We start from the raw sequence: 12335 nt of genomic DNA on the forward strand, positions 1-12335 counted from the left end.
ATTTGAGTTATATATTACCAGTGCACTTAATTAAAGCAATCACACATCGGTAAACAGTTGTCCATAGGCCCATACTTCGTGTACCACAACTTATAATGTATAAAAATTAATAACAAACCTGTGAATTAGGCTCAATCGGTCATCATCGGAGTCGGGAGAAAACAAGGGCAAACCCACCCTTGTTTTCGCAAGTTTCGCCGTGTCATGACATGTGTTGTCATGACAAAGTAAATCCGTTGTTCTCGATTTTCGAAAATTGATAATTGTTTTAATTATTTCTCAAAAAGTAAAGCATTTCATGGAATAATATTTCAAGGGAAGTCTTTCATCATTACCTTCTGTAAACCCTGTAAGTTATTTGTAAATCTGTGAACTTTTAGTTTATTTTGTTCTGTTCAGAAAGTGTCCAATTGCTTTAGGAAAATTGAATAAGCATTATTCAGTATTGACACTGGCCATGTGTAGTCAAAAAGAAATTGTGTCACCTTCTATTCATATTAGTTGTTCTTAAGGCCCGGTCACACAGGGCCCGATAACGAGAACGAAAACGAGAACGATAAAAATGCACGCTCGCGATTGGTTGAATTGCTCCACGCAGAATATGCCCACGCTCATTCAACCAATCGAGGGCGTGCATTTTTATCGTTATCGTTTTCGTTCTCGTTATCGTTTTCGTTCTCTTTATCGGGGCCTGTGTGACGCCCTGTTGTGAATCAGCCTCTGAGCAAGGTTTAGGCTAAAATAAAACATCACCAAGAAATGTTTCAGTGCACACCAATAATTATTAGTCTTCTTTGATTACAATTAACAACTATATTTTAATCTCATTTTTTTTTACCAATTATGTTTAAACAAAAAACATCACCGTGCATTTTTGTCTTTGGTTGTCAAAACCATATCACGCCCTCAATACTGACAATTAAAATAAAATTACTTTTTACTGTCAAAACCTTTAGCGGGTAATAATATTATGGCCTTGATTCGTTGTTATTGTTTTGCACTGTATTGTGATGATTACTTTATCGTAACAATTCTGTGTACCAGTACAAAAGCACAAGTTAATTTTAATAATTAACAGATTATTTGATTTTTTTTTAAAATAAAACCAGAAGTGTCTTTAAAACACAAGAGTGGATCTTTGAGCGTAATTTAATGTAAAATGTCGTATCTAAATCGGCATCGATAACGTTGTACGCCAATTAACACAAATTCGTGTAATTAGTAATTTCAACTGTTACACCCTGACCTGCTACTACGAGTTAAAACAATACGTATCCCGTCACCACCAGGCATCATAGTTAAACCTTCTCATAAAAACGCATTAAAATCGCATCTCCCAACAACGTTTACATCTAAAAATGACCCTTTTTCGTTCCCGGATATCATATTCGAACTGAGAGGGTAAAGTTCAATTATTGGTGAAGTATAACTAAAAATAAAACTGTTTGGTTATTTATTCTTTATTCGTACACATTAATAATAATAAAAAGCTAAAAAAACTTTAATATTTTTTTTCTGCAAACTTATGTCTAACGTGAGTTTGATCCTTTTAATTAAAAATAATAAGCCTATTCGTAGCCAATTACACACAAAGTGTGTATGACATTCTGCGTAATAGAGTAAAGATCTGCGTACAATGTTCTAAATTGTACGTAGTATCGCAAGAGAACGTACATTATTTAGAGTTGCAAAAAAATGCGTTTTATTTCTAATTCAACACCATCTGCAACACATGAACGTACCCCCAATTTTGAAATACATTATACGGTGCACAAGTAATTCTAATTAACTGGAACACACAAACATTCCACTAATAATCAACACTAAAATTAGCTACCATTTCCTGTAGGCCTAAATGACACCACTTGTGCAATATTTGTGCTATTAACTTACACAATTGGAAAGCACTATTACTGCACCAACATGTACAAATTGTCCCTTATAAGTTCATCAAAAGAACCCTAATAATGTTTTGATTTAACACCCAATTGTTAAAATACAAAGCTTGTTTTATTTTACAAAAAATATTAATAGGAAACTATAGCAATCCATCTTTTTCGTGGTATATTATAAGTTTAAAATGTCAAAATTTTAACACCAAAATAACGTTTGTTACAAATTTGTTTAAATTTATTGTGATAATCAATTTATTTTGTTTATGCATCTGAACGTGCTTATCTCAAAGGCATTCCAAATGTGACTCCATTGTAATGTTTTATTTTACAAAAAATATTGATAGGAAACTAGCAATCCATCTTTTTCGTGGTATTAAGTTTAAAATGTCAAAATTTTAACACGTTTGTTACAAATTTGTTTAAATTTATTGTGATAAAAAATTTATTTTGTTTATGCATCTGAACGTACTCATCTCAAAAGCATTGTAAATGTGACCCAATTGTTGCTATTTTTTTTGTAATGTTTTGGCTCACACTATAACAAATATCTTGTTGTGTTTTACTTCAATGATTTAATATGTGTGAAAAATATGCTGACGTTGACCTATGACCGTGAGTTATCTAAAGATGAACCATTCTACAGCTTCGTTTCTTCAAGGATTTCAGGAGTCAGCTCATCTTGTTGAGTGCTGACCAGAGCTCCAGAAAGCTGCGAAAACAAAATGGAATAACGAACAGTAACAACATTGGAGTATGAACGTATAAGCACAAACCTCCTTTTATATTTATACTTGTCATGAAAAAAGTCTTAAGAATTTGTGTTTTGTTTTATTGAGGATAATGCTAAAGAAACAACTTCCACTTTTTATACCTGAATCGGAGTCTGAGCCGTCTCCTCGTCTGATGAACTTGGACCATCTGTTGAGAACCTGGACCACTCTGCCGTGTCATTGTCCTCAAGAATTTCTTCCAGTCTTGCAGAGCTTACTGGAGCATTATTCATCTCACTGTTCGTCTGGACAATGGCTAGATCTCCAGGACTCATGTCACCTTTTGGCACCGTGGTATCAACCCCTTTCCCAGCTTCGACGGGGCTCTCTGACGAGAGTCCTGCAGTAGACATGGCGCGAGGTTCTTCGGAAATTGAAACATTATCATTTACGGGGACTTCCTCAGCAACCAAGAGTGTAAGTTGTTCAGTTTCTGACTGGGTGGTGCTTGTTAAAACGGGTGAAGGAACCAGGGAAACAGACGATGGCCTGTCTTGGAAATCATCAGCAGAATCAAGTTTTCGGAATGTGTAACATTCCGCCCGTATCCGTGCAAGTTGCTCTGCATTATCTGTGTAGGGATTCATGTCGTATCTAAAGCACAAATAAAACAAATAAAATCGCTTTCAAAATGTTGTTGACATAAGTCAATGGGAGACTTTGGAACGCTAGGTGGCAGCAGACTTACCAGGTAATTTTCCACTGTTTAAGTAGTTCTGAGCACGCGCAGATTACTGAGAACAATGGAATTAATACCTGGTTAGTCTGCTGCCACCAAGCGTCCCAAAAGTCTCCTATTGAGAAACGTAAAACAAATAATGTTTTAAAGATGTTTAAAAACGGTTTCTGGTTTTGTAGTTAGTCAAATATAATCACTTTCAAAACGTTTACTTGTATTGTATACTGTTTCGGGAGTAAGGTTATTTTACTTACGTTTTAACATAGTGCTTCTTGTACAAGACGAAAATAACCAGAGCAATCAGAAACAATCCAAACACAGTGCAGGTAACGCCAATCACAATCTTGACTCTAAAACAGTATTTAAAAAAGGTAAAGTTACGTTCGTACTAATGGTTTAGGTCAATTAAAAATACTGGAATCCTTCGATAAATATTGTCAAAGACCAGTCTCCTCACTTGGTGTTTCTTAACATATTGCTGAGAAAATTTGAACTCAATTGGTCGTCGAAGTTGAGAGATAATAATGAAAGAAAAAACACCCTTTTTACACGAAGTTGTGTGCTTTCAGATGCTTGATTTCGGGACCTCAAAATCTAACTCCAAGGTATCGAAATCAATGTTAGAGGAAAATTACTTCTTTCTCAAAAACTTCGTTACTTCAGAGGGAGCCGTTTCTGACAATGTTTTGTACTATCAACAGCTCTCCATTGCTTGTTACCAATTAAGTTTTTATACTTACAATTATTTAAGTAATTACCAACAGTGTCACTCTCTTTAAAGTTGATTTTAGTTGATTTGATGAAGGAATTTGAAAAGCGTGAACAAAAGATAGGTTTTGTTTAGTAAAGTATTTTCTTTGTTCAACCCTAATTGAAATTTACCAAGTCACATATCGCTTGTGGTTTGTTGCTTGATATATATATATTTGTTCAACCCTAAATCATTTAAAAATGTACCCAGTCAGTTTCCCTTGTGGTTTATTATTTGATATATCAAAAATTAAACCACAAGGGAAACTGACTGGGTACATTTTTTAAATGATTTAGGATTGAACAAAGAAAAAATGACCAGAGCGGGATTTGAACCAACGACCTCCGGTGTAACGTGCCGGCGCTCTACCAACTGAGCTATCTAGCCCTATGTTGGTGGTCTCCCAATTTTGTCAATATCTTTGTTCGGGGGTGCCTGTCAGAAGCCATTAAACCGCAAACTGCCGTGTAGCCAGGGATCACACCCGGGTAACGATACAACCTGGGAAGCGGCAGACAGGGGATCCCCTTAAGGGGATGCGACTTTTTATATCAGATTTTTTTTTTTTACTTGTCAATGTTACCATAACAATGGTGAGACAAATAATCAAGCAAAATGAGTAAGTTTTAATTCAGTATCCGTAAAAGCAATTCAAACATGAAACCAAATTAATAAACAATGTTTAAAACTTCTGCATGAATAGGTTTGCCGTACAGCGGTTATCGTTTTGTTTTCATGTTGTGATAATTTGTTTGATTAGAAAGGTTTATTGTGTGCCCTTTATATTATATAAGCCAGTAAATTCTTAACTTTCTTCATTCTTTATTAAGTTTCGGATTACAAAAACTGCATGGCTTGATTTGTCAGAGATATGCGTGTAAAATATTCTTATTGTTTTGATTCTCTACACCGATAGTTTGTCCATTTTAATTGAATCATAAACTGAACAAAGAAGTATCTAGATTAACTCTGACCTTGAGTCATTCTCTGCACACATTGGGTCGAATAGTGGGCATGCACATTCAAATCCATTGAAGAGATCGTAGCAGACAAATGGGAATTCACATGGTGCAGTTGTGCATTCGTCATAGTCAATTTCACAGAAGTCACCAACCCATCCCGATTCACAGATGCAGAAATAAGAATCAAAACTAGAACTGCGAGTTGGAGAAGTGCAGTCTGGATCATCAGCAGGTCCTGAGGGAGTAGAGATTAGAATGTCTTGAAACCTGTCCAAATTCTCTCTTTATCTTCATTTGATGTGATTATTATTATTTATTTTTTACGCAAGTAGCCAAACCCACAAGGCCTGAAGGCCTCTCTAAGGTGTGGCCTACAATAAACTATCTTTTTAAGGGGCCGTTGCCACCTACTCCTGGGGCTGAAACAGGGTTACCCCTTCACACAGTCCATACGGATGTAGGCTTGGGTATCATCAATCAGGAAGAGATTGTCAACTATTGTCCGTTTTTTTTAAGGAGATCGCAAAAGCAAGAAGCCTTGGATGTACTCATCAGCATCATAAAAACAAAAATAAACCCTTTTGTAAACACAGTTATCATAATTGAGTTCGAAGGTTAGGTGAGAGAAGACGCTCTGAGGCTATTTGGATGATTGCTGATTCTTTGTGTCCAAAACTCTCCGATATGAAGATTGTTCTGTCTGCAATGTCTCATCTTTAACGCCCTAATTTTTGAATTAATAAAAATCTTAACACCTTAAAAAATTGATGTGTTTTGCAACAATTATAACAGACAGTTTTGAAGACCTCTCGAAAGTAATCAACCATGGACAATCTCAACATCATAAGATTAAAATGTAGTAACCCCTTTCCTGACACATTTTTTATTATAACTTTATTCAAAGGGTATAGTCTCGTTAGGGGAAATAAATTACTAGGTGTCGCATCATGGATGTCTGCTAAAAGTTGGCGTCTTAAACTCAGCAGTTATAAAGAACAACCTTTGTGTATTCATTACCTCAAAATGTGGACACTTATCTTAATCTGTTGTAAACCCATTTACTAATAAACATGTTTATATTATTTTATTGAATCTATCTTGAAAGCAACAAGTTGCACTGAGACTGAATTTTAGTTGTACCATCCCTTTAATATTATGCTTCGATCTTTGAAATTTGTATACATACCTCCACAAACTCCCTCATTGATGCAAGGATTCATCAAGACTGCAATCTCTATCGTCAGTAGTTGAGACACCGCGCCTGATTTATCCTTACTCAAGACTAGGACAATATCCTTGCCATGGAAGTTGTGATTAGGGGTGTAGCTAAACGTAGATGATACCCAACTCATCTTCTCCTGAAATCCAAACCAAAACAAAACTTCTTTGATCTGATTGAAGCCTTCTCAACTCAAAGATGTCTTCACACCATAGATATATTCTCAAAATGGTTATGATGGAGTATTAATTATACTAGTGCATGATGTTGGATATAGTCAGTTTACCAGTAAGTGTGAACAAAATACCCAGCTGAATTTAAAAAGATTCGGAATTATCATTTTTAGTCACTTTCTGTTTACTTTTTAGTTGAAATAACATATGGCATATGGTTGTTTTAAAGGCAGTGGACACTAATAATTATTAGCATAAAACTTAACTTGGTAACGAGTAATGGGGAGAGGTTGATAGTATAACACATTGTGAGAAACAGCTCCTTGTGAAGTGACGTAGTTTTCGAGAATGAAGTAATTTTCCACGAATTTTGTTTTTGAGACCTCAGAAACAGCCTAGATTTTAAAGTTTCGAAATCAAACATTTGAAAGCACACAACTTCTTTTGACAAGTGTGTTTTTTCTTTCATAGTTATCTCGAAACTTCTGGTCTTTGACAATCACCAATAGTGTCCAGTGTCTTTAATCCATTCTCTGAAAAATTTGTCTGTCACTCTGTGCAAAAAATCTCCTTATGAGTCTTAAGTTCGTTGTGTTGGTTGTATTGCTATTTATTTGAAGATTTAATTTGAGAGAACAACTAAAATTCTCACCGCTTCTTGAGGTGTTTCCAACCCACATGGAAGTAGATGCTCTTGACTTGTGATATTACGAGGAAGTTGACTACAGTTCTGCCTCTGCGGGATTGATCTAACCTCATCTCTCATTGTTAATACACCATACGTTGGTGGTTGAACTAGAAGTGTCAAGTTATCATTGATGTCAACGTCATAGGCACCTATCCTGACCTCCAAGTCTTTGTAAGCAATGTTGGCTCCTGTGTTCTGCTCGACTATTAGCTGTCGTTTAAAGGTATATTTAAAAGTGTAGATGATTAGTAGAATAACAAAGTTTTCATTCAAATTCCAAGTGTATACGTTTTGGTAAAAGTACCGTTCATCCTGAAAAGTTTTACTGCATGTAGTTTAAAGCCAGTGGGCACTATTGGTAATTGCCAGAGACCAGTCTGCTCACTTGGTGTATCTCAACATATGCATAAAATAACAAACCTGTGAAAATTTGAACTCAACTGGTCGTCGAAGTTGCGAGATAATAACGAAAGAAAAAGCACCATTGTCACACGAAGTTGTGTGCTTTTAGATGTTGATTTAGAGACATCAAAATTCAAAATTTGAGGTCTCGAAATCAAATTCGTTGAACATTACTTCTTTCTCGAAAAGTTTGTCACTTCAGAGGGAGCCGTTTTTCACAATGTTTTATACTATCAACCTCTCTTCATTACTCGTCACCAAGTAAGGTTTTATGCGAATAATTATTTTGAGTAATTACCAATAGTGTCCACTGCCTTTAAATGAAATGCACAGTTTAAGTGGGTTTTTTTTCGTTATGATGATGAATAAAAAAAGCCTTTATAGACTGCAATCGCCGACTTCAAACACGCCCACTCTCAAATTCCTTCGACCTTAGTGAGAGTTTCTGATTTTAAGACATCAGACGTCAGTTGCAAGGAGTTCACATTGTGCAGTGACACAACTCAAGTTGATCGTTTATGTGCTGTGGTGGTATGTTTAAAAGAACCAGTGTACAAACGTACAAACTACTTCTGATAGCGCCCTCTTTTGAATCATCCTCCTCAAGCCCATTTCATTTTCAGTATTGGGGGGGGGGGGGGGACACACAGAATTTCCAGCGAGCAGAAATCCATGGGACACCGGCCAATCAGCGCCCTCCATTTAAACTGCTCTGGAATGTCAAACCAAAACAGCCACAACAAAAAGAAAAACAAAAATTAAGTAAAAATCTACTTACCGTTGCGTCCCGTCCATTACCAGCCACGTTTTCCTTCAGAGCAACATAAGAGTATGGGTTGTCATTGACTGGGTTGACCTCCACTAAGACATCAACAACGGTAGTCAGAGGTTCGATCTCAACCAAGGTCTGTATCTCTCTCACTAGGGTCGGAATCAAAAACAAATAAAAACAAACAACAATGTCTTTACATAAGCTAAACAGGAGATCCCCATATAATTGAAGCAGGGGTTCCAACCGTGATACACTATTAATGCTTTTTATATTGAATATCGAAGTCTTATATAGCGCACATATCTACCAAAATAATACTTAAGGCGCTGAGTTTATACAAACTTTCAGAAAGATAGCTAGGTTATTGCAGTGATCAATTTTGAGACCAAATTAGTTAGCACCTTATAAGGGTTTACAAGGTGCTATGGCGCATACAGCAGCCACAGCCAGGAACACCGGGGCAAACCCCTTCTCTTTTCGATAAGTACACTGGGTTCTTTTACATGCGTTACACAACACATGGGACCAACGGCTATACGTCCGATCCGAAGGACGAAGCAATGGTTAAGTGTCTTGCTTAAGGACACAAGTGTCACGGCTGGGGATTCGAACACATCAGAAACACCAGAGTGCTCTTAACCGCTCGGCCACGACACTTACAAATGAGTTGGAAAGTGAATTCGCCATTGCAGTCAGGACACGGTGTAAAAGAGAAGACACCATCCTCAGTGATGGTTGCTGAACCTAGTGTCGTCTCTTTATCAAGACCCAAATCAAAGACTAAGACATCATCGTCAGGGTCGATAGCCTCAAAAGAGTATTCCAGTGTGCCTGAAAAACAAAAATAAAAATAACATTGATCAGGGTGACTGCAATAAAAGGATATGAACTGATAATCTTCGGCTAAATATACACTGTACTTTTCAAACTTACTGCTTCAAATAACTTAAAATATCTTCTAGTTTGATTTCTATTTCCATTTTACAAGTGATTGTCTTCGCTGTAAAATTTTAGTGTTTATGATTTTGTGAAATTGGGATAGGATGTATCTTCGATCTACCTTTGTCTTCATCCATTGTGAAGATGTCCACAAGATTTGTGATTTCTGGCGGGTCGTTTGGGATGGTATTGAGTACATCCGCCAATGCAAACTCCGTCTCATGGCTAAAGAAAGAAGGTTCCTCTGTAGCTCGGCGTTGACGATTCCCTGCTTCAGAGGTCCTACCTCTAGTTGCACATACCTGGGACGGTACGAATCACGCAAGTGATTTAAAGCTGCGGAATTGTTCTTCCGAATCACATCAACTGAAAACTCTTGCAACGAGCATTTTAACCACATTCATTAAAGAGGTCAAATTAGTTTCCTTTCCAGTCTTAGCTTGGAAACAATCGGTTTGAAAAAAAGAATAATAATCATATGAAAAAGGGTATTTATGTATGCTTTATGTTAGACCTCAAGCAAAGCGCTTATTACACGAAATAAAAATGCATTATGTACAAGGCTACCATGTAACCCTAATACAGAAAGTTCAGTTCAAAACTACTTAGAACAAAAATTATGAATACAGTAAACAAAACCATCAAGGAGGAAACAAAATAAACTCAAACGAAATTTAGTAAAGTAATTAAAGGACAAAAAGTAGAGGTGAGAGCAGCACCTCACCCTACGTCGAGATCCTCATCATCTGACATGCATAACAAGACTAAAAATACAAAAACCGTATATGATAATATTAAAGCTAAAATCAACACAAAAGTAAAAGGATTGTACACAACAATTAAGATGGTTGTACGATGTTGTATCCTATAGCTTATTTTTCTCTCATCTTTGAGTAATACAGTCAATCAATATGGACATAAAATAAGAGTATCATCCGGACTTTTGTTGGCCTGTATTAACTTGAAAACCCCCAAAATCATTTTAAAGGGTTGTTAGGGCCAGTTAAATTATATAACACTTTTCCGAGTTACCCTGTTTTAAAGGGAAGGTACACGTTTGGTAATTACTCAAAACAAATATTAACTTAAAAACTGACTTCGTAGCGAGCATTGGAGAGCTGTTGATAGTATAAAACATTGTGAGAAACGGCTCCCTCTGAAGTAGCATAGATTTTGAGAAAGAGGTAATTTCTCACTAAAATAATAAAATACTTCTGTAGTAGCCAAAAGTCTTTTATTCCTATCTGAAAGCACACAAATTCGTCCAGCAAGGGTGGTTTTTCTCTCATCATTTTCTCGCAACTTCGATGACCAACTTAGCTCAAATTTTCACAGGCTTGTTATTTTATGCTTATGTTGGGATAAACCAAGTGAGAAGACTGGTCTTTGACAATTACCAAACGTGTACCTTCCCTTCAACATGATTGTTTAGAGGGACTGGAATACCTCCACACTGAGCAGACTGTCTCCCTCGTTGTACGTCAGCCGATCCACATCACTGCATGTTCTAGCGACATCTCGCCACTCAGATATATCTGAAACAAATACAGGCTTAGCTGTGAGTTTTAGAGTGTTTCTACTAAAAATAAACAATAAGGCAGTTGATGTTCTTTAGTTAATACCTCTGTCTGATACGCTGAACCTCAAACGTAAACCCTAGTTGAAACACCATTAGGGAAGTATTTGTCTTTCCACCCAGCAAATTTAAAGCTCCCCTTGTCAGAGATTATCAATCATGAATGTTCTAGTTTTGACTGTCATTAAAGTGAGATTTTCAAGAGAATTTCTACAAAAGGCAATCGCTTGTTTTTGTATGATTGAATCAAAAAGTCAACGTTACCACTGTCCCAAAAAATGAGTCTGGGTTTTGCCTCTGTCCAATTTCCTGGTGTGTTGAGAGTTAGGTTGATGATCATTGGACCCTGGAGCTCGATCTGCCCAAGGCTGGTCACGTAGAAGAGAGGCTCATACACAAACCGTATCCTGGAAATTAACAATTTTTATAGTTTTGCTTTAATGTGTCTCGAATGGTCTTATACCCCTTGTCCATCTCGGGGTATGTTGTCAAATGTATTTTGTTTTGTACTGTTATGGCAAATAAATAATAACAATAATAATAATAATGTTTTTCTTGACAGAGCCGTGGTACTGCTGGTACAAATTACACAAAAATAATGTTGTTCAAATAAAAACAAGAAAACATGATCGTGAGGGTAAAACATACAATTTTCACTGTTACAGTTTTTTTTGTCTCTGCAAATAAAAAAAAAGGTAAAAGAGAAAAAAACGAAAAAAAACCCCACAAATAAGAATAAGAGTAAGAAACCTTTTTCTAAGACGCCTCGATGTCTTGTGTATGGTGTCCAGGGGATTACTGATGTAGGAGACATAATCCGGATTAGCATCAGATGTAAAATCCTCATTGGTTTTATTCTCATCCAGCAGACCAATAATTATTGAGCCACCCTGCTGGAGACCTGGGAGACGTATGTAAAGAAGAAAGAAGATATTAATTTCAAAAGGGTCGCTTATGACAATATTTTGTTGGTTATTGTATATATTTCTTCATATCTTTACCACCGGTTGTAGAAATAGAGAACTCGAAACGATTGTCCAGTGCCCTTCGTTGGCGTCTTCTCAAACTCTGTGATGGAGACACAAGAACGAGATCCGTACCCTTTGATGACGTCATCATTACGTCATTCTCTCCTACAAATAACAGAAGTATCCAAAAACACCGTTAATACTTCGAGAGAAGAGATTACTTATTATTACAGAAGAAAGCACAATAAAAAGTAATTTCAATATAATTAACTTCCGAAGCTCGGCAAAAAAAGTTGTCGTTACTGAAAAATATTAGGTTAGAGACACTGGACACTATAGGTAATTGTCAAAGACCAGTCTTTTCACTTGGTGTATCTCAACATATGCATAAAATTACAAACCTGTGAAAATTTGAGCTCAATTGGTCGTCTAAGTTGCGAGATAATTGTATAAGAAAAAACACCCTTGTCACACGAAAATGTGTGCTTCTAGATGGTTGATTTCGAGACCTCAAATTCTAAATCTGAGGTCCCGAATCAAA

General features: G+C 36.4%; 1 protein-coding gene across 2 annotated transcripts in view; it reads right to left on the reverse strand.

Moving 5' to 3' along the window:
* Window positions 1-774: 774 nt before the first annotated feature.
* LOC139945313 (uncharacterized) overlaps window positions 775-12335 on the reverse strand; it is a 103124-nt gene continuing 91563 nt past the window's right edge. For both annotated transcript variants that reach the window (XM_071942663.1, XM_071942664.1), the window contains 13 exons: window positions 11828-11959; window positions 11577-11727; window positions 11091-11233; window positions 10697-10785; window positions 9372-9552; window positions 8972-9142; window positions 8318-8460; window positions 7102-7347; window positions 6244-6415; window positions 5070-5292; window positions 3599-3694; window positions 2767-3259; window positions 775-2604 (listed from right to left, as the gene is read on the reverse strand). In XM_071942663.1, the coding sequence (XP_071798764.1) occupies window positions 2533-2604; window positions 2767-3259; window positions 3599-3694; window positions 5070-5292; window positions 6244-6415; window positions 7102-7347; window positions 8318-8460; window positions 8972-9142; window positions 9372-9552; window positions 10697-10785; window positions 11091-11233; window positions 11577-11727; window positions 11828-11959 (2312 nt within the window). In that variant the 3' untranslated portion in view covers window positions 775-2532. The remainder of the gene's footprint in view (window positions 2605-2766; window positions 3260-3598; window positions 3695-5069; window positions 5293-6243; window positions 6416-7101; window positions 7348-8317; window positions 8461-8971; window positions 9143-9371; window positions 9553-10696; window positions 10786-11090; window positions 11234-11576; window positions 11728-11827; window positions 11960-12335) is intronic.

Source organism: Asterias amurensis, chromosome 12, assembly GCF_032118995.1.
Source record: "Asterias amurensis chromosome 12, ASM3211899v1".
Lineage (NCBI taxonomy): Eukaryota > Metazoa > Echinodermata > Asteroidea > Forcipulatida > Asteriidae > Asterias > Asterias amurensis.